This window comes from Lolium perenne, chromosome 4 (assembly GCF_019359855.2).
Source record: "Lolium perenne isolate Kyuss_39 chromosome 4, Kyuss_2.0, whole genome shotgun sequence".
In the NCBI taxonomy this organism is placed as follows: Eukaryota; Viridiplantae; Streptophyta; class Magnoliopsida; order Poales; family Poaceae; genus Lolium; species Lolium perenne.
Window position 1 is genome coordinate 310,719,167 of NC_067247.2, and position 19,873 is coordinate 310,739,039.

At 45.1% G+C, this 19,873-nt stretch overlaps 2 protein-coding genes across 2 annotated transcripts; one reads left to right on the plus strand and one right to left on the minus strand.

The window, feature by feature from the left end:
* Nucleotides 1-4,827: 4,827 nt before the first annotated feature.
* LOC127296110 (vacuolar protein sorting-associated protein 9A) lies at nucleotides 4,828-11,573 on the plus strand. The gene is made up of 5 exons (XM_051326137.2): nucleotides 4,828-5,180; nucleotides 7,514-7,661; nucleotides 8,813-8,983; nucleotides 9,456-9,635; nucleotides 10,313-11,573. Exons 1-5 carry the CDS (start codon nucleotides 5,068-5,070, stop codon nucleotides 11,141-11,143), a joined length of 1,443 nt encoding a protein of 480 aa, XP_051182097.1. The 5' UTR covers nucleotides 4,828-5,067; the 3' UTR covers nucleotides 11,144-11,573.
* Nucleotides 11,574-13,609: 2,036 nt separating this feature from the next.
* Nucleotides 13,610-14,644, minus strand: LOC127296111 (uncharacterized). The gene has a single exon (XM_051326139.2). The coding sequence runs from the start codon at nucleotides 14,617-14,619 to the stop codon at nucleotides 13,912-13,914; it is 708 nt and encodes a 235-aa protein (XP_051182099.1). The 5' UTR covers nucleotides 14,620-14,644; the 3' UTR covers nucleotides 13,610-13,911.
* Between the last annotated feature and the right edge of the window lie 5,229 nt (nucleotides 14,645-19,873).

Here is a 19,873-nt window from a genome sequence, read left to right on the forward strand (position 1 = left end):
TGTTATTTATTGAAATGTAACTAAAATATGAAAAAAGGAAGAAAAATTGTGTGGAAGCCAGGGTTCGAACCTTGCTACAAATGGGCTAACATCGACTATAACTTGGTCCGCCTATACGCGATCAATCTTCAAATGAAGATCAACAGAGAGAGACCCCGCCACATCGCGGTATCGGATCCCTACTACATGCGCGATAGCCAGCTCCAGGACGGCTTAAGGACACGGACCAAGGCGGTGCGGTACCTCCAGAGCTTCATGCTCATGTACAAAGAGAGCAACACCATTCTTCTGCCTGTCTTTCCCGAGTAAGTACACATCCGCTCACGGCCATCGTAACTTATGCTTTCTTATATATTTCTTCCACTGCCGATCATTTCCAACATTCCATTTCAATTGCATGTGTTGAGGAGGGACACATACTGCACACTCATCATCCTAGATCCGAAGTGGTCACTAGCCCAGTATTTCGACTCGTCGAGTACGCCGACGAAGAAAGACTACAAGAGAATAAGGGGTGTTCTCGATGAGGCTATCCTTGGCTACTCCAAAAATGGAGGCACCTTCGACAAGAATGGGCAATATATCAGGCCGGACACTAAAAATCTCGGGTTCAAGCACGTGATCGACTTCCCTTGTATCAAGCAGCTAGCTGGCATCATTAAGGAGGCCTTCTATGTCCTCCATCACCTTAAAGGGTTTGTCGAGGATGCAGAGATGATGTGTCTGCCACCTAGTAAGCGAGACCCCATTAAAATGTCGGGGGAAATCAATGATGATGATCTTAGAGAAGACTTCCATCGCATCCAAGTAAAGCTCTCGGAAATTATCTTACAAGATGTATCCAACGCATCGGGGCTCTTACACCAACTCAGAGGGTTGTCTAAGAGGGATATCGAAGAACGCCTACATAGGCAGGGTGATGGAAGGACGTGGACGACGAAGGACTTGTACAAGCCGTTCCCGGAGCCGCTCAAGAAGACGTCTCGTTGACCGAGGCCGGTGTGCCTAGCATTACTTTGAATCGATGGACAATTTGTACCGTGTTGTAAACTAAACTTGCTTAATTTGCTCGAAACGGTGGGCATCGTTGTTGGACTTCAATTACTATTGTAGTTGTTATCGTTGAACTTGATTACTTATGTGATACCGATGCTATATGTCTTTTAGGTTTATTATTATTTCCTTGCTTTAATTCTTGTGAATATGTATGCGTGTGAACCCTCTAACTCTTTCCATTGCATTATATACTAATATGCCTTGTGTCCATAGAGATGACGTACTACGTCGTGTTCGAGGGGCGGGTTCCAAGAGTGTACGAGGAGTGGGAGGAGTGCAAGAAACAGGTGCACAAGTTCAGCGGCAACTGTTACAAAGGGTACCCGACTAGACACGAGGCGGTTGCCAAGTGGAGGAAGCACCAGTCTAACAAGAGCAAGATGAAGATGAAGACCTTCTTTGTGCTCTCGCTCTTGCTCACCATCGTCGCAGCGATACTCTATTTCATCCTAGTGTAGGCGGCGGCCGGTGTCACTTCATTTGTATCTAGAGATGACGAACTTAACTAATTTGCATGGATTATGAGTTGTATGGAGCTATATGTATAACTCGATCGGGTTCTAAGTAATGTGATGATGATGTGATGATTATATATGTCCATATTATATCTGTCTATATTATATCAGTATATAACCTATATAAAACCTGTATAACAAACACCCGTATAACACAGCAGCAGGCAGTACAAAATCGAGTACACCTGTAGATTATTCTGTGGCGTAGCAAAACAAAATTCAGTGGCGCAATGCGCCACAGAAAACCTTAATTCTGTGGCGCATGCACTGGTGCGCCACAAAAACCTTATTTTGTGGCGATGTTTCTGTGGCGTAGCGTCCATGGGCCACAGAATCAATTTTTGGTGCGCCACTGATGAGGCTTTTCCTACTAGTGGCGATGGGAAAATGGAGGGCGTGGGCGCGGGGGGAAATTTCTAGCCGTTGGGGTATTCACGTGTGTTCGCAGCGATGCCGCGCGCTGTAGCCGACGCGTCACATTTGACGCTCGGGATAGTGCAAAAAGCCTCGCGCCCCAAATTTTTTGCAGCGCCGCGACGTATGCCGCGCCTGCTGGAGGACCGATTCCGTCTCCGCGCTGAAAATCGGCGGTTTATATAGCGCGCCCGTTGGAAATGCTCTTAATCAATGAGATGAGGCAAAGCTTTTGCCTCCTTTTCAAAAAAAATCATCATGAAACTGTATCGACTCCTAAGGCGATGGAGGTCCAATCCTAAGATTATGGTGCCACCCGTGCTAGGTAATAAACTCACTCGTCGTGTTCTCCAACCGTGTTGACATCTCTGTAAAGAGCGCGGTTCTCCATACGCTGAAGAGACTACCGTGAATTTTTATTGTTAAAATATTATCATTTCTACATAGTCAAAGCGACCAAATAACAACAAATGCTCCCACCCTAATAAGTATTTTAAACCTATGATCCACCCTATTAAGTCAATTGCCGAAGATATTGGCAACGCTACGTGGCAGGTATAAGGTATAATCTATTTAGATGATTGACCATATAGATCTTGAAAAATTACATTGGAAGATTAAGTGTTTTATGTTCTCACTTTTTTTTACTTTCCCGCTAGTTGCTTTTTGCAAGGTTGTCCTTCTCTTACTCGTAGAGTCCTGACTTCCGAGTCCCAATCCAAGTCAAAATAATGTCAAATTCTAGATCATTGTACTTCACAGCTACAAGTCCCAAGAAAGATGGGGGGATATCAGTGAGTTTTAGACCCTATTAGTCTCATTCATGGCTTTGCCAAGATCGTGGCAAAAATTCTATCCCTGTGGCTTGCTCCCACATGAACGGCTCATTTCGATCGTCCAAAGTGACTTCATAAAAAAGCATCCACAGTAATTTCTTGTTTGTGCGCAACTGTGTAAGACGGCTTCATTCTAGAAAGAAAGGCCGCAATTTTGCTCAACGACATCAAGAAAGCCTTCCATTCGGTGTTGTGTGAATCTATTTTCAAGATCCTTCGACACCTTGGATTCCCACCACGGTTTCGTGATTGGATTGCGGCACGCGAGTAAGGGGACCCAGTCTCTCCCTTGCTTTTTGACACAATATTTTAGAATATATTTTATTTCTCATCGTCCACGACCGCCAAAGCAATCATTCAATCACAATTGTCTCCTCTACACTCAGCGCTAACATGTCTTGTACCGCTGTTTTTGCATCTGATGGCAACAACTTAGTGTGTACCAAATTGTTGGGGTTTCAAGTGCAGAGTGTTGTAGCAAGTGTCTTTTCCCCCACAAGGGTGACTCGAGGGTTTATATCGAACTCTCGGAGAATAGGTTTGGAGCCGTATTTTGCTCCTCCTCTTCAAGCAACCTACAAAACAAAGTAATTGCCTTGTGTCCCCAATTGCACCGTATGGTTATCAAACACAAGATTTCATATTAGTAAAACATAAATAACTTGTAAATAAAGTAACGTAAATAATCTATAACTAGGAAAGCAAGGTAAAAACAATAATAAGAAGGTTTTGTGGGTTTTGGTTTGTGTTTGCTAGTAGTAAAAGTTTTTTTTTTGTATTTTCGGATTTAATTAATGTAAAAAATATAAATGATAGCAATGGTGTTGGAAAATTGTTTCTTATGAATAAAATTGGACCGGGGTTCATGGGTTCACTTGTCTACTCTCTCATATGGTTGTAATGGACATAAAACATTTCACAAGCAATATAATATTGAGAAAACTTCATTGTGTGTATGATGCAACATATTTTTCTTATACTCCTCTAGAAAGGAAAACTCCAAGCAATCTAGACTTAAGAATCAAGAGAGCATAGCCTTAGGTACTTTGACATGATCTTTGAATTATAAATATGCTATATTGATCAAAGAAGATTGCCATAGCTCTCACTAGATAAATATATCACATGAATTCACTTAATCCCTAGTGAGGTAACAAAGATAGGTAAAAACCATAGTAGATCTCAAATTTATTGTCAGTATTCAATCACTACCACCATGTTACTCCAACTAATACACACGTTCCACCACATATGTTCTCTTGTACAAGTTGGATCAAAACAGGAACTTAAGAACGGGGTACATAATATGCATCTACTCATACATCTTACACATAATTGGATTTCAATCTCAAATATCAACTCATATAATAATTATCCATCACATAAAAATTACAGATATGGTCATAATCATATTAGGCATCTTATATGGTACTAAATCAAATGATAGAACAAGAGAAAAATAAATCAAGCTACTGCCACGCTGAATGCATCACCCACAAATCCAAGGTCACCTAACTCATAATATTCCAATGCTTCTTTAAAAGGATCCATGGGGACATGTAGACGTGGCAGTCCCCCTTCTTTCTCCCATGCACAGAGGATCTCACCCACACATATCCATGGTTTATTGTTTTGGTGTTTTAGAGTTCTCCGAGTATTTTCTTTTCCATCTTACGGGGGATCACCATATATTCTCGTGAATTTCCATATAAAACAATCTTTATCCGTTATCTCGGTATCAATGTGATATTTTGACATAAACTGCACTTCTCTCTCTTCCAAACTATATCAACATCAGACTAATCTCATTGTGAAAGATGTATTGCACTAATGTTTTTCTAGATTTATATTTTTTTATTGATGTGATTAAACTTAACATTTTTACTTACAAAGATAGGATTTCAAGTATAGGACTATAGGAGTATGTAGGAACGAAGAGAGAAGAGTAGACCCCCCCTTGTTAATTATCCCACCAAGCGGCCCTTCACCGGCCAGTCGATGCACACGTGCAGATTGCAGAGCAACGAGGCAAGGCAGGCCATCTTTGCTTGCCGGGACACGCCGGTGAGGCACCTCCTCGGCGAGTCCGGACACCCAAACAGAAAAGAAATCTGAAAATCGCCGCGTCGCCAGTGGCATCCGCGGCGAGCCTTGACTTCCCCTCACCCCCCAATCTCCAGTACAGAACCAAAATATTCCGCTGATCCGAACCGCCGACTCCCCGGCCCCTCCCCGATCCGGCGACGATGGAGGGCGGAGCCGACGCCTTCGGGTCCTCCACGGCGCCGCTGGCCTGGCACGACTTCCTCGAGCGCATGCGCCAGCCCTCCGCCTCCGAGTTCGTCAAGGCCATCAAGGGGTCAGCTCCTCTCCCCTCACCTCCCCTCCGCCCCCGTTTCCCTCAATTTCCTTTCCAGGCGATTCAGTTCGTGTGCTGTAGAGATCCGGGGTGATGGGTTTATTCAAATCCGCCGGTCCCTGCGCGAGGCGCCGAGGTTGAATCAGTGTGGGATGAGTCATTTTACTGTCCTTTATTAGTGGGAATCTGGTACGCCTTGAGCGCACACCGAAGGGGATTCTACTGCTGTGCTAGGGTCTCTGGAGAGCTTAACCTAGGACTGCTGCTCGTGTCTTCATCCATTTGCTAACCGTCGTTTGTGTAATTTCGAGCTGGGGTTTAATGGCATTTACTGGTATCAGGCAATTTGACAAATCTTTTCAACTTCTAGAGCGAACTGACTGTGTGCCCCTGCCTAGGTGTGTACTTGATTTTAGACAGATAACCACTAGGTTTGAGTGAAATAACTACTTTGTCTGCAGTTGCATGAAACTTACTGTGCTTATTATTCTGGGTTTGAAGATAAGTCACCCGGGCTTATCTGGACGTAGGCGAAGGATTGGGTTTTACCCATAACACTTCCCACAAATAGCATCAGCAATCAATGTTTTTTTTTTTTTGAAACGAGGCAAAAGCTTTGCCTTTCATTGATATAGGAGAAAAGAGTTGGCCCGTTTATGAGGAAAACTGGCCGAAAAACCGTTACAACACGACACCACACGCCAGCCCCGAGGCTGCGCTCCACACGGGTCGACGACCAGCCAGGTCGACACCACACCTCAATGCAACAGGCGGAGGCGAAAGACCGGAGCCACCGCTCCCACTACCACGCCGGCCCCGAGGCCGCGCCCCGCCTGGCCGAAGACGAACCCGCCTCCGCCGAAAAAACCACCAAAACGCACCACGAGTCCCTTTGTCCGGTGGACATCCAAAGCGAGGCTCCAAGAGGCAAAGCGACGCAACAGCGCCGCCCACGCCCGATCCTGCGAGGGATCTAGGGTTTCCCCCGGAGAACCCGAGCGGAGAACAAGAAAACACCCGCTTCGACGACGCCTTCAAGAAGTATGCGGCGCCCACAGGCGTCACCGTCGTCGGTCCTGGCCGACCGCCAAGACAGAGCTTTCGCCCAGCGAAGAGTTTCAAGACCTCGCGCCCGCCAAAAAGGACCGGCACAAACCACCACAAGCAACCGCAGAGCAACCCCCAGGCCAACCTGTAGCCGCCGACGCGCCGAGAGCAACACATCCCGAAGCCAACAGAGTACCGCCGAAGATCGCCGTGGGCGCCGCCGGAACGCCACATAGAGGGGACGCCGACCAACACCAACACGGGGCTCGAGGACGAACGCCGAAGCCAGCAGGCATGAACTCCCCGCACCACCAGCCACCACCGCACAGCCAAACCGGCCCATCGCCGCAGCCTCCAGAAGCAAAGACACGGCCGCCATGGCCTCCGGCAGGCTCCACCGCCGACGCGGCCGTCTCGGCCGCCGCACGAGCCCAACACCACGCCGCCGCAGCCCGGGGCCGTCGCCCGGCAACCCACCGAAACCAGGCGACAACTCGGAGCTCCTCGTCACGGCCGCCGCCGCCGCCAGGACGCCGCCCCGGCAAACCGCCACACCTGCCCCGGACTGGGCAGCACCACCGGCCGCCCCCGCGCCGCGGAGAGGCCCTCCGCGGCACAGCCCGCCGCGCCGCCCCGCGCAGCCCGGATCGGGCCCGGAAGGCCCGCACCGCCCGCCGCCGCCAACAGCGGCGCCACGACCTCGCACGGCCGCCGCGCGCCGTCCGCAGACAGCCGCGCCCGTCGCCCATCGCCGCCGCGCGCCGCCGACCGTCGTCGCGCCCGCCGCCATCTCCGCGCCCGAGCGAGCTCCCTCTCACCAGGGACGCGGGAGGGAAGAACCGCCCCGCCGCCACCTTCCCCGGGGAGCGCGCGGCTTCGCCGGCTCCCCTCCGGCGGCGGCGAGGCAGGGGAGAGAGGGGGGAGGGAACTAGAGGCGGCGGCGGCTAGGGTTCCCCCCTGGTCGCCAGAGGAGGGCGACGCGGGGGGGGGGGGGGGCGCAGCAGCTTTTCCCTGTCGCATCAGCAATCAATGTTGAATCCAGGATATCTTAGTCAAAATATCGATAAATTATATGTAGCCAACAAGGCTAAAAGCCGCAAGTATTGAATTGCTTTGTAAACTTGTGGGATCATGGGGTTCTTCTACACACAGATACATACTGTGGGTCCCTCACCACCCCCAAGGCCCCAACTTGATTCAGTACCAGTGCCTAGTTAATTCTTACCATGTATGTAGGTTTTTACTTAAACATATGACATTAATGTAGTCATGTTTTATGTATACAGCTTTATCATGACGTTCTCAAACAGAGCTCCTGATCCAGAAAAAGATAGTGCAGCTGTCCAAGAGTTCCTTCAAAATATGGAAGGTGCTTTCAGATCCCACACTCCCTGGGCTGGCAGTTCTCAAGAAGAACTAGAGAGTGCCGGTGAGGTAATTTACTTATTCTGTGCTCCTGTTAATAGAACTACGTGTCTAGAGAAAAGCTCTATCTTCACGTTGATTGCAATTTTTCTTAAGTCCATGTAAAAAACGACTACATGCTCTCTCATTTTGGTTTTTGAGTGATGGCGATGTAAGTACTTCTTGAAATCTGATTCCCAAGTATTGGACCCTGCAAACTGTAGTTTCTAACATGGTTGGTCTATGTGACTTTTGTTCTTTGATAAATGGGCTGAGTTTATTTGACAGTAGGGTAAACTAGAAAAACAATCACATTTTTTTCTTGTTTTTGCTGTCTCCTTGCCTTGTTTCTTGTGACAGTATCAAATGTCCTTGTCAAAGATTCAGGCATCATTTATCATGTTATTACATTTGCGGTCTGTTGATTGCTTGATGCATGCATTTTAAGCTCCACAGGAATGCATAGGTTTGTCAAATCATCTCAATCAAACACTGATATATGACACTACTATGGCACTTGATGCACAACTCCTGAAGCATTTTCAAGTTGGGTAGCTCTCAACTAAGTTATCGAAACCATAAATCAAGATCCTAATCGCACACCAACTTGAATTTTGAATGTTTGACAAGCAATTTGTGATCCTTCGTGATTACTTGTATATTTTGACAAGATTTCAACCATTATAACTGATATTTTATTATTTTTGCATAATGATATCTTGATTTGGGTGTGGAATGGTTATTCTTGGACAGGATAAGCACCGAGCAACCATGTTTTCACTATAATTGGTTCTATTTTGTTTTTTTTCATGGTACAGAACCCAATAACTTTCTCGCATATCAAAACATTAGATGGTAAACAATCATCTTTGCTTAAGATTTACAATTTATATGGAATTGTCATAATAAAACAATGTTTGATGTCAAAACTTTGTTGGAGGTGTGAAACTTACACTAGTCACGTGCAAGTATCATTTGATCAAGACTTGCTGTGTTATGACTCGCTGTCGTAAATCTTTGTGTATTTCAAGATTAATTATTTGTTGTTACTTTATGCTATAACTGTAGCTACTAGTATTTCTGTCATCCTGTTATCTGCCAATCATGCATTATATGTTCCAGACTTTTTATTCTTTCGAGCATATAACAATACTTATAATGGTTTACTCTTGTGCTTATAGGGCCTTGAGAAGTATATTATGACGAAGCTGTATAATCGGGTATTTGCTTCGGTCCCGGAAGATGTGAGGAGTGATGAAGAACTTTTTGAGAAGATGTCTTTGCTACAGCAGTTTATACATCCTGAAAACTTGGATATAAAACCAGAATATCAGAATGAAACATCATGGCTGGTAGGAAACTAATTTTCTCTTGTCTCAAAATTTCGTATGTCAGTGGACGTGCTACTTCACTCTTTGGTAGCAGGTTGTCCAGATGAAAACTTTCTTGCTTAAATGAGCTATGATAGCATTTTAATACATAAGTCTGACATTAAACCTGCTGACCTATCTATGTTATGTGTGTTTGTAAACTACTGTAATACTGACGCTTTATTTTCACACTTATTTAACCTTGCCTTTTCACATTATGCCACTCTTGCCACTTCCTATCACCCTCTTGAAGGAGTATTAAAACCACTGTCAATTTTAAAACAAACATAATTTTTTATGTTATGTTGTAAACAAACCACAAAAGATTAACGGTGCCAAACACAGAATGGTGAAGCCACTTTTGACCTAATGCCAGCTTTCCAGTAGCATGCATATTCTTTTCATATGGTGATATACTGATATAGATGTTTTTCTCTGATGTTCGTTCTTTCAGCTTGCACAGAAAGAGCTGCAGAAGATAAACATGTATAAGGCTCCAAGGGATAAGCTTGCTTGCATCCTGAACTGTTGTAAAGTCATCAATAACTTACTTATGAATGCTTCTCATATGTCAAATGATGACGCCCATGGAGCTGACGAATTCCTTCCAGTCCTCATCTATGTTACCTTAAAGGTATGGTTCAGTGCCTGTACTAGTACGGTGTTGATGGGGTGAGATCTTTCTTGGAAGCTTGTCTTAAAAAATGAAGTATCTATTGTTAGCACTTAGCAGTATTGTGTTTTTGATACAGAAATATCAACTTTACATTGCCTATCAGTAGATCTTGCTCAAGGTCGATATGTGTTGGGAAAGTATCAGCAAAGTGTTGTGATGGTACCTGGTGGTTGGATACGTCGGACATGACATTTCCTCTGTAGAGCTGTCAGTGCGCTGTGTGGCCTAGCTTCGTAGTTGCTATCCATTGCGTTCTACATTCTACCTGTCTATTGTAATGCAGCTCTTGTATTTCTCGTCCTAATAACAAGCTTAGTATATTTGACTATCTGTATCTTGTAAGGAGTTAATTTATCTTCTTATATGGATAATGCATAACCAATGGGTAACCTACAAGTACTTCTTACATCTCTGCCCTTCCAGTTCAGCCTGTCAACTTGACAAGGTTTCACTTGGTGATGCTCTTGTGCCATGACTGTGTTACTTTATTTATGTAGACTATTTATTTATGTAGACTACAGTGGCATGACACCTTCTGTGTTGGGCTTATAAACTGAACCCACATAATTCTCTCATGGATTTATATTAAAGGTAGTTTGCCTGCATAAATTAAGCAGCTTCTCTTCTTAATGCAGGCTAATCCTCCACAGTTACACTCAAATCTATTATACATACAACGATATAGGAGCCAATCACGACTGGTTTCAGAGGCTCAATATTTTTTCACGAACATCCTATCTGCCGAATCTTTCATCTGGAATATTGATGCGGAGTCATTATCCATGGATGAACGAGATTTCCAGAAGAAGATGGATTTGGCAAGGGAACGCTTGTTAGGATTATCAGCTGGCTCTGAAAACCAGGATAGTGAAACCAATCTTGTTGTGCGGGAGCATAGCTCACAAACACTGAAAGGTAGTGGGAGTTCTGATGTCAACCTGTCTTTGAAAGATCATGTCCAAGGTCCAGTTCAGGACAAGAGAAGGGAAAGTGATGTGAGCAGTAAATCAGTTGAGCGGGTGCAATCTATCTCCGATTTAGAGAAGAAAGGAGCTACGGAGCTTCTCAAGGACGACGACTTGAGCAAAATATTTCAGGATTACCCATTTCTATTTGCCCGTGCTGGTGATCTGACGGTTGCTGATGTAGATACCCTTTTAAACTCTTACAAGCAATTAGTACTTAGGTATGTGGCACTTTCTCAGGGGATGGGTATTACCCCTGAAACTCCTTTTGTTCAGAGCACCCAAACTGCATCTGATCTTCAGATATCTGAGGAGCCTGAGAATGTTAAGAATGTCGTAAATAGTTGTGAGAGCAGCGAAGAAAGCAACAAGGCTTCGGAAGAGATTAAAAATGAAATTACTGAGTCAGAAGTGGGCAATGTCAGTACAACTCGAGCTGCTGTTGATCCAAGTGAGCGAACACTGCAAGATGAATCATCAGATCAGCCAGAGCATGCATGACCTGCCAGTTGCCTTCTGCAGTTTGTTCTCATACCAAGAGGCGACAATCGGCTACAAAACAGAATTCATATTTGACATGAGCAGATATGCTGCGTGCCTTGAAGCCACAGTTGTACATGCTGGAAACTAGAACGCAGGTATTCGGTGACTAGGAGGATAAAAAATCATTGTGCTGAAGCTAGATCCAAATCTTTATTCATTGATCCTTGGCTCTCGACTTTATTGTCAGTTTGATTTTGTGGTGAATGCCATTTTTGTAAACTGTTACCATGTAACTAGAATTTCTGTAAGTGCAGGTAGTATTCATGCCAGTGAACAAAGGAATTGTCATGGAAGCTGTATGCACTAACTGATGTACCTGCATGTGGTTTCTTAATCCGGGAATCACCCATATCATACCATCAGGGGCGCTGACCTCTTTCCAAGGGAACTATTCCCATTCGCATGCCGACTTTCCAACTAATAATGACTGCATTTTGGTCAATTCAGTTTAGGGTATGAACCAAGCACGGTTACAAATTAATCAGAATGAGGTACATATCTTATTTTTTTTTTTTTAGATGGACTGAGTTATCTGTTCTTGTTCCTAATTATATGAATTATGAGTAGTGTTATATGCGTCTTTAGTGACTTTTAAAGAACGAAGAACCAGTGTCTTCATAGGTTCTGTTGCTTCACTGGGCAGTAAGGTTAGGCTTTATCAGGCATGTAGTTGTGTCTATTACCATGTGCCATAAGAGATCTACCAATGGGAGACGTCTGGATCCGCAAAAGGTTCCAGCATTATTTTGCCTTGACTTTTGTTTTCCCCTGAGCTTAGCTTGGCAAGTCTTGATTTGAATATAGAGGAATGAAGAGATATGCATGTTGATCCAGCGTTCCTCATCATATGAGCTGTCCAGAACATGCATGTGTTTTGTCTGTGTTCCAGATTTGCTGCAATGTCAACTCATTCTCCATGGATCTAAAAACCTAGAATGAACGCGTACTATTTCTATTCTGGTTCGTTTTTACAATTGGGGAGTTGAATAGTGAATCCTACTTTTGCAAAAGCTAGGATTTTCTCGACATTTGTTTACAAACTGGAAGGTATACTGTAGTGCACATCAAGCACCTGTGTATCAATATAGCTTTAGTAGTATTTTCTTGCCGCCGGATTCTGGCCAGCAGTTGGGGGTTCAGCGGAGTCCTGATCCTAAATTCTGGTGGCCGGTGGTAGTCTGGTAGAGTAATTAGATTGTTAGACGTCGAGATCATGTACAGTTTTGTCTTCGCATCTATACGTCTTATACCTAGCTTAAAAGGACTGTATTGATGGCCATATCTTGGTCCGACAATATGTGCACACAAATTCGAGCCGGAAAGGACTGTATTGATGGAGTTGTCGTAGACAAACACCTGCAACGAACTAAAAAAGCATTTGACCTTCCAGGCAAGAACTGTCCTTCCACACCGCAAGTGATCATGCCATGCCACACTGCTAGAAACGAGATTGTGTGAACAGACCGGAATCGGCGGCCAACAAAACCTCAAGGGCTTGTTACGATACACTCCAATCTGACCCAGTCCTCCTGGATGAACATGAAATTTTGTTGGCTCAAGGGCTTTTCCACCTAATTAAAGTGATAACTCGACATGACATTTTTGCACCCAGGAGCATATGGTCCTGATTTTTGAAATGAGTTTTAAACACACTTCAAACGTCAGGAAATTTCGACAAAAATGTCCGTACATCTCGATGTTCTATATGCTCAGAAAGTCATTTCACGAAAAAACATTGTTTTTTTATGTCCAATGTAAAAAGACAACATTCACTGTTTAAAAAGAGCTCTTTAGGAGACATTTTCTTATCTTTTTGTACATAAAGAACCTCGGTATTTCACGAAACTTGTGGTGCGTAGATAGAATCTAAAGATGTATGCGCAAATTGGTGTGTGCACATAGAATATCAAGATATATATGCAAATTTCTATTTCCTCCTATTCATATTACTTGTGATTAATATGGATGTAACTAGAACTAAAATATGTCTAGATACATCTATATTAATGGAAACTAATATGGATTGGAGGGAGTATTTGTTTTTTAACATTTAACAATGTGTTTTTTTGGTGGCAGGAGCATATGCATTCAAGATTAAATGTGGATTTCCGATATAATAGTAGGATTAAAGTGGGAAAGGTAAACAGCTAGCGGGTGCATTGGAATCTTAGCTAGATCGAAAGCATAGTTTGATGGTATCACCTTTGCTTTACAATACTAAAACCCTAGCTAGGTTTGCATATGGTTACAGACCAGTACAGGTACAGCTAGCTCCTGCATGAGTGTGGGGGTGCTTAAACACGAAGGATCCCCTAGGCACGAGACACAAAGCGCGTTCTTCCGAGCACTTTCAGAATAAAATAATTGTAGTAATATTGAAGAACATAAGCTGAAGCAAAACGGAACAAATCCAAAAGCATCCAATGCAGCAATGCTATCAGTCTCACTCGATTCACTCATCAGCAAATAAAATACAGTGTAGGAGTATATATAGTATTAATAAAATTCTCACGAAATAAACAAGAAAATCTAATATTTTCCATACCAATGCCAAAGGAACGAAAGAATCTATGGAAGCAGACATGGAGGGAGACCTAGAGCCTAGATATGATCCATGCATGCAGATGCAGCTAAGCAACGCTTGAGGTTGAGGATAATGGTGAAAAGAATCAATGGAAGCATTCGGATGCGCTGATCAGTGCTCGGAAGACGCCGGGGCGTGGGGCCTAGCAGAAGCTCCACAATCTCATCATCTCGCCGTCCTCCTCGGGCTCCTCCCAGCAAGGCGCCGAGAAGGGCGTGGCGTGACCGGCGGCGACGAGATCCATGAGTTCGGTGGAAGCGAACGCGTCCAGCTCCGTCCACAGCTCGTCCTGATCACCCTCCGGCGACGCAGCGCTGGCCGCCGCGGACATCGAAGACGTCGCGTGCTCCTGGGCGTCGGCGCTGCCCAGCGTCGATACGGAGGCCGCCGAGGTCGGCGTCGTCGCTTCGGCACTGGAAGAGCAGCTGTCGTCGGCGACGATAGTGCTAGTGGCTTCGACTTGGAAGGCCGCCGCTGCCGCGGCGGCCGCTCGCTGGATGGACCTCGGGGACGAGTCATCGGCCACCGAGTCGGCAGGCTGCCACGTCGAGGAGGACGATGGGAAGTTGAGGACGGCGTCGGAGCCCTTGAGGCGGAGGAGCGCGGCGTCGTAGGCGCGCGCGGCGGCCTCCGGCGTGGCGTAGGAGCCGAGCCAGATCCGGCGCTTCTGGTGCGGCGCTCTGATCTCCGACACCCACGACCCCCAGCTCCGCATCCGCACCCCCTTGTACTGCCTCACCGCCACCGCCGGCCTGCTCCCGGCGCCGCACAGCGCTGCCGCGGCCGCACCGCTCGCCGTGCCGCCGCCATGAGCGTCGCACCTGCTGCTGCTCGACAGGTTCTTGACCATTTTTCTCTCTAGATCCTGCGCGCGGCCAGACACACACTACACTGGTGCGTAAGCAGGTCAGACGTTACTTATAGGACGCGGCGTGTGAACGCTGTTGCTAATTTGCGGGAAAGGGACAATGTCACACTCGCGCACGCAAAGTCAGCAAGTACGTACGGGATTACGTGGCCCTAACAGTGGAGAAAGGGTTGGGGTTAATCTATAGCTTAGCATGCATTTGGAGGAGAAGATCGAGGTGTCACTTGTGTCAGTAAGTGTCTTTTCGTTTTTATTTCTGACAATAGTGTACAAGTGATCGACGACCAAGGCTGGCTAGATGCCTTTGCCTAGATCGCTCATCAGCCCAGCTGGAAGCCTGGACCACATATGCTATATACTGGGAGTGATGGAGGAAAATGGACGGTTCTTGTTAATTTCAGGGTACATTAAAAGAGCTTTACTAAAACTTTAAATGCTAAGTATTTTAGATTTTTTTCAAAAAAAAGCTACATGTAGTTCGGTCTATGTATAGTTTCTGGTACTAGTAGTATGTACTACTCCTACGCACTCTTGGACAAGGCGATGCCTAGGCAACACTTAAGCATGTTTGGGCACTAGGTGATGGATAAACATCTCACCTAGGCCATATAAGGAAGTCTAGACAATGCAACCAAGAAATTATCTTCCCCGATAAGAAATTTATGCCATACTTCAGCATTATTCTAAAGGTAGTTATTAGAAAATTACGTATTTACATGCTCTAGATTAATGTGTATTCACATATAATAATCCAGATACACACTTGATGGTATGCACTACTACAACTTTTAGGCGTAGGTAGGCTAATTAGTATACATGTTCGCGTCAATCTTATCAGACCGGAAGGAGTGTTTCCACCTAGGATGCGTCTAGAACGCTTAAGCATCATCTAGGCACCAGTCGAATGCCAACCGTCTCGCTTACGCCTACCGTTTTTTCTAACCTGACTTACATCACTATGTATTGTACAATTGTTTTTTTTAGGGATACGTATTGTACAATTGTCTACTACCGACTTTCCCCTAGCCTGGCTAGGCTTGTTTGAGAAGGTATATGCAGATCATGTGAGAATGTAGCTTGCCCAAGGAGGGTTCCAGGAACCAGGACGCTCCAGCAGTATTAATTGCCGCGAGAAAGAAATGGAAAATGGGTACAATGTCCACATGCATGGGCTGCCAAACCTGCCTGATGCTGTCGGAAAACCATTTCTAAAAGCTATCGAAATAGCTGTAAAACCAGATCCATCGTCTGCCATGCCATTGTGCCATTTCAGTGCATTGGATGGAACCAGGGGAAAAGCCCCCGTGTATTTTTCTATAACAAAGTTTGGCTGCCAGGGAAGAGAAGAAACTTCAAAAAAAAGCCAGCGCAAACAATGCTTAAATGCTTAATTATTCGTTTTCGATTTCAGATGTCGATTTGTGCCTCGTACGTACGTAGGACAGTTTCTTGTTAAGATATGCGGCCATGATTCACACGTCATGAGCTCATGTGCATGACAGATTCCTGATCAACTAAAGCACATAATTCATCTGAGATGCCATATTGCTATATGAGACCCCACATTTTTTTTAACCAAGGCAAAAGCTTCGCCATATTTCGTTGGATAAGAGAGTTTAGTTACAGAGATCCGACCTCAAAACAAAAGTCTACTCCCCCGGCACGCACAGCCCTAAATGCTTGGCTCCTATTTGATCATGGGGAAGAAGATGCTTGGCATGGTGGATACACACTCCGGTCATTGTCTGGCTAGAAAATTTCAAAATTTCACCAAATTTTGGCCGAATCTCACAGAAGTGATAAAACTTTCAAGCACCTCGTCTCATTGTTCCAAACATTCCTAGATCAGTTATTTCATAGTGTTTCAATTACTGGATTTTTTTCATTCATTTTTGATAAGTTCGCAAGTTTCACCATTTTTTGGGTCAAACGTCATAAAAAGTGACAAAAACTTTTAAACAGCTGACCCAAATTGTTTCATATTACCCCTGATTAGTACACATGGACAATGCCACATCTTCATCGGCTTGTTTTCATTGGTCGCCATGTCTACTGTAGCTGGATCTGAAATTAGACCTATGTGCAGCGTATTATACGAATAGTTAGTGGTTTCTGAAATTCCTCACCATAGCATTGTGCCATTTCAGTACACAGATGGAATGCGGGGAAAAGCCCCTAGTTTAATTGGGGGGTTGATGTTTTAGCTCTTGGGTGCATATGCTCTCTTTATTTTAAAATACATTTTTGATATATTTTGAAATGTCAAAATTTTCTAACGAAAAATTTACATCTACATCTTCACATGCTACGTGCGCGTAAAGTCTTTGCATGAAAAATTGGCTTGCCGTTTGGGTTTTGTAAAAAAACAAAATTTGATGCTAAAAATAAAGCTTTTTGTGAGACATGTTTTTTTTCTTTTTTTACATTGACTACAAAGAATAACGTTTTTTTGGCTAAGAGCTTACATAGATTGTCAAGATTTACATGTGATTTTTTTGACAATTAAAGTATATGTTTTTTGGGTGGAGGGGGCATATGCATCCGAGAGCCGAATTGAATTTTCGCTGCCATGAAACAAAGAAAACTTCAAAAGGCCAGCCTGAACAATGCTTAATTATTCGTTTTCAAATGTCGATTAGTGCCTCGTACTTAGGAGTTAGGACTATTTTTTGTAAAGATCCGCGGCCATGATTCTCACGTCATGAACTCATGTGCATGACAGATTTCTGATGAAAGCATATTAATCTGAGCTGCAGTACGGCCCCACAGTATAATTAAGTAAGGGCTAGGTGTACTCTGAAAAGCTCATACATCAGTCGTCATGGCCAAGCAAGTTGAAAGGCGCTGGCCCGTCCATGCATGCGTGAAAGCTGTGTAAGATGATCAAGCACCTCTGCACATCACCTCTGCACATCTCGGTGTAAAGATTGGCGCGCGTATGGAAAGTTTTGCCCTCCACGGCAAGTGATCAGGGTGATAATGCGCTAATGCATTGCCTATTTCGGAAGGTAGCACTGCTCATTAGATCGATCGATACAATCGATCGATATCATTGTTCATGGGAATGTCACCACTGTGAGGGTCCAAGATCTTGCAAAAATAAAATGTTGTAGCATGTAATATCGCTGCGACGATCGACCGGGCACCCTATTGTGTGAGGCGGATCGATAAAGAAAACAAAAGAGAGAATCGATCAGCTGATTAGACTGTTAAAATTTCCGATAGCCTGTGCAGTGAACTGTGTGTGATGGTTCAAAGGGGGGATGCTAGTCCTCATGCATGTTCTTTCTTTTCTTTTGGAGATATAGTCCTCATGCTTGCATGTTGTTGTAGCAGCAAGTAACATCTGCCAGAAAAGGGGAAAAGGGCTTCAAGTTCATTTTGGCTTTTGTACATATCTTATGGTGTACTCCATGCATCCATGAAACTACCTAGAAAATAGGCTTTGATCCAAGAGTACCCTAGCTACCACCACTGGCTCTATCAGACCTCTTTGTACTGTATGGAACTTTGGACAGCTCCATTCACCAAATTCTCTATTTGGATTTACATTGGTTAGAGTCGACATGAGATTGAAATCATACTGCAGCTTAGAGCATCTCCTGCCCGCATCTACCCAATGACGTTTGACAAAGATACTAGATCAGCCGAATGGGGGGCGACAATGCATGTTACCATGTTTAGGAGACACCCCTCTCTAGCTGTGTCCCCTTTCCAATTTACAGAAAACCTAAATTGAATAAGAAATTTAAAATTTCATTCAAATTAAAGATATTTTACATAGTTTGATTTTTAAAACTAAATCGGCAAAACCTAATCTAATGGCGTCGGCGCTGTGATAGCAGGCGGCCTTCATCCTCCTCCTTGACGCATGTGGGACTTGTGCCGGTGCTCGTCCCTTCTCCATCGTCTGTCGCCCGTGAGGTCGACATAGGGTCGACGTCGCGCATCGAACGCTTAATGCTAACAGACGGTGGCGACCGCCCAAGCGATGCATGTGATCGTTGATGGAGTCGAGGAGGTGTAGGATTTGGAGGTGAGAGCGGTGCCACCATCCCTATTTAATGCTGGAGACAGGCGAGAGGAGTCGATGGCGCGCATTTACGCAGCCGTGTGAATCCCGCCACTCGCTGCAGGAACGACAATATGCCTCCCTGGTCCCTGCGCCCGCATGGGGAACCGTCGACGCCATTAATGAAACCGACCGATGGTTAGCGTCATCCTAGCCCGCCAACTGCCACGTCGTTCGTGGCTTGTGTCCGATGCGTGTCACAATGCATCTTGTTAGCCGGAATGGGGGCGCCGACACAGTATTGGGCCACGTCAGGCAGAAAACCGATTTAAAAGGTGCGGCTAGACATCAATTTATGTCTGGCATGTTCAATAACCCTTTGGGGCGGTGTCACGGCACGCAGCTGGAATGATTTTAACTAGCCAAAGAGATCAAGAACTATTAAGATGCACCACAAAAAAGGAGAGTGTTCTGTGCAATTTTCGCTTGGCTGCACCCGATCAGTGCATCCATCACTGTGATTCTGCAGTCGAAGAACACATTCGAAGCCAACGGAAACTATCACTTTTTCAGGATCAGTGGAGGCCAATCAATTTGTTTCCATGTCTTCCATGATGGAGGAAGAGAACAAGAGGAGACACGTACACCCTGTGGGCTCAGCATCCGCGAAAGGGAGAAAGGTAGGCAGCGTGCGCATATGTGGCCAGTTAGCTTGGCGCTTTTCATCACGTCGCACATGGAACGAGGACGATGATCGAGCTCCATGCTTGGTCGCGGAGACAATATGCTGCGATGCGAGTCCTAAACTTGGCACGTAAGGAAGCTGCAGGAGACCGATCGAGTGGGCGGTTGTTGCAGGATCTCGCCCGGCCTCTTTAAGCTCCCTTTGTTCAGACTCCAGAGGAAGGAGATGAGGGAGCGCTCTGCCAGTATCATCACCATGCTACAGCCTACTACAGCACTGGATTGTTCTCCTTGGCGCTTAGAATGATGGTGGATGGATTTGGAGAAGCAAGCCGATTGATACGAAAGGCCTCGGCGTTCCGCGACAAATGGCGTTTCTCTGTTCTTGTGCCGCCATAACTAGATCTGACTGTCTGAAGCAACCCTGGGCTCAATTTTGTGAAGAGGCTGAAACGCGTCCAGGATGTATGTCTGCGTGCTACTCTGGGCTTCCCTTTCTTTTTAGTGGACATCTGAGGTTCTGGGCTTCTCTTGGGTGTC

What these genes read in the sequence shown, in the direction of transcription:
- LOC127296110 (XM_051326137.2), top strand. Translation starts at nt 5,068, where the DNA reads ATGGAGGGCGGAGCCGACGCCTTCGGGTCCTCCACGGCGCCGCTGGCC. An exon ending in AACTAGAGAGTGCCGGTGAG is followed by an intron (nt 7,662 to 8,812) that starts GTAATTTACTTA and finishes TTGTGCTTATAG; the next exon opens with GGCCTTGAGAAGTATATTAT. An exon ending in TCATCTATGTTACCTTAAAG is followed by an intron (nt 9,636 to 10,312) that starts GTATGGTTCAGT and finishes TTCTTAATGCAG; the next exon opens with GCTAATCCTCCACAGTTACA.
- LOC127296111 (XM_051326139.2), bottom strand. Translation starts at nt 14,619, where the DNA reads ATGGTCAAGAACCTGTCGAGCAGCAGCAGGTGCGACGCTCATGGCGGC.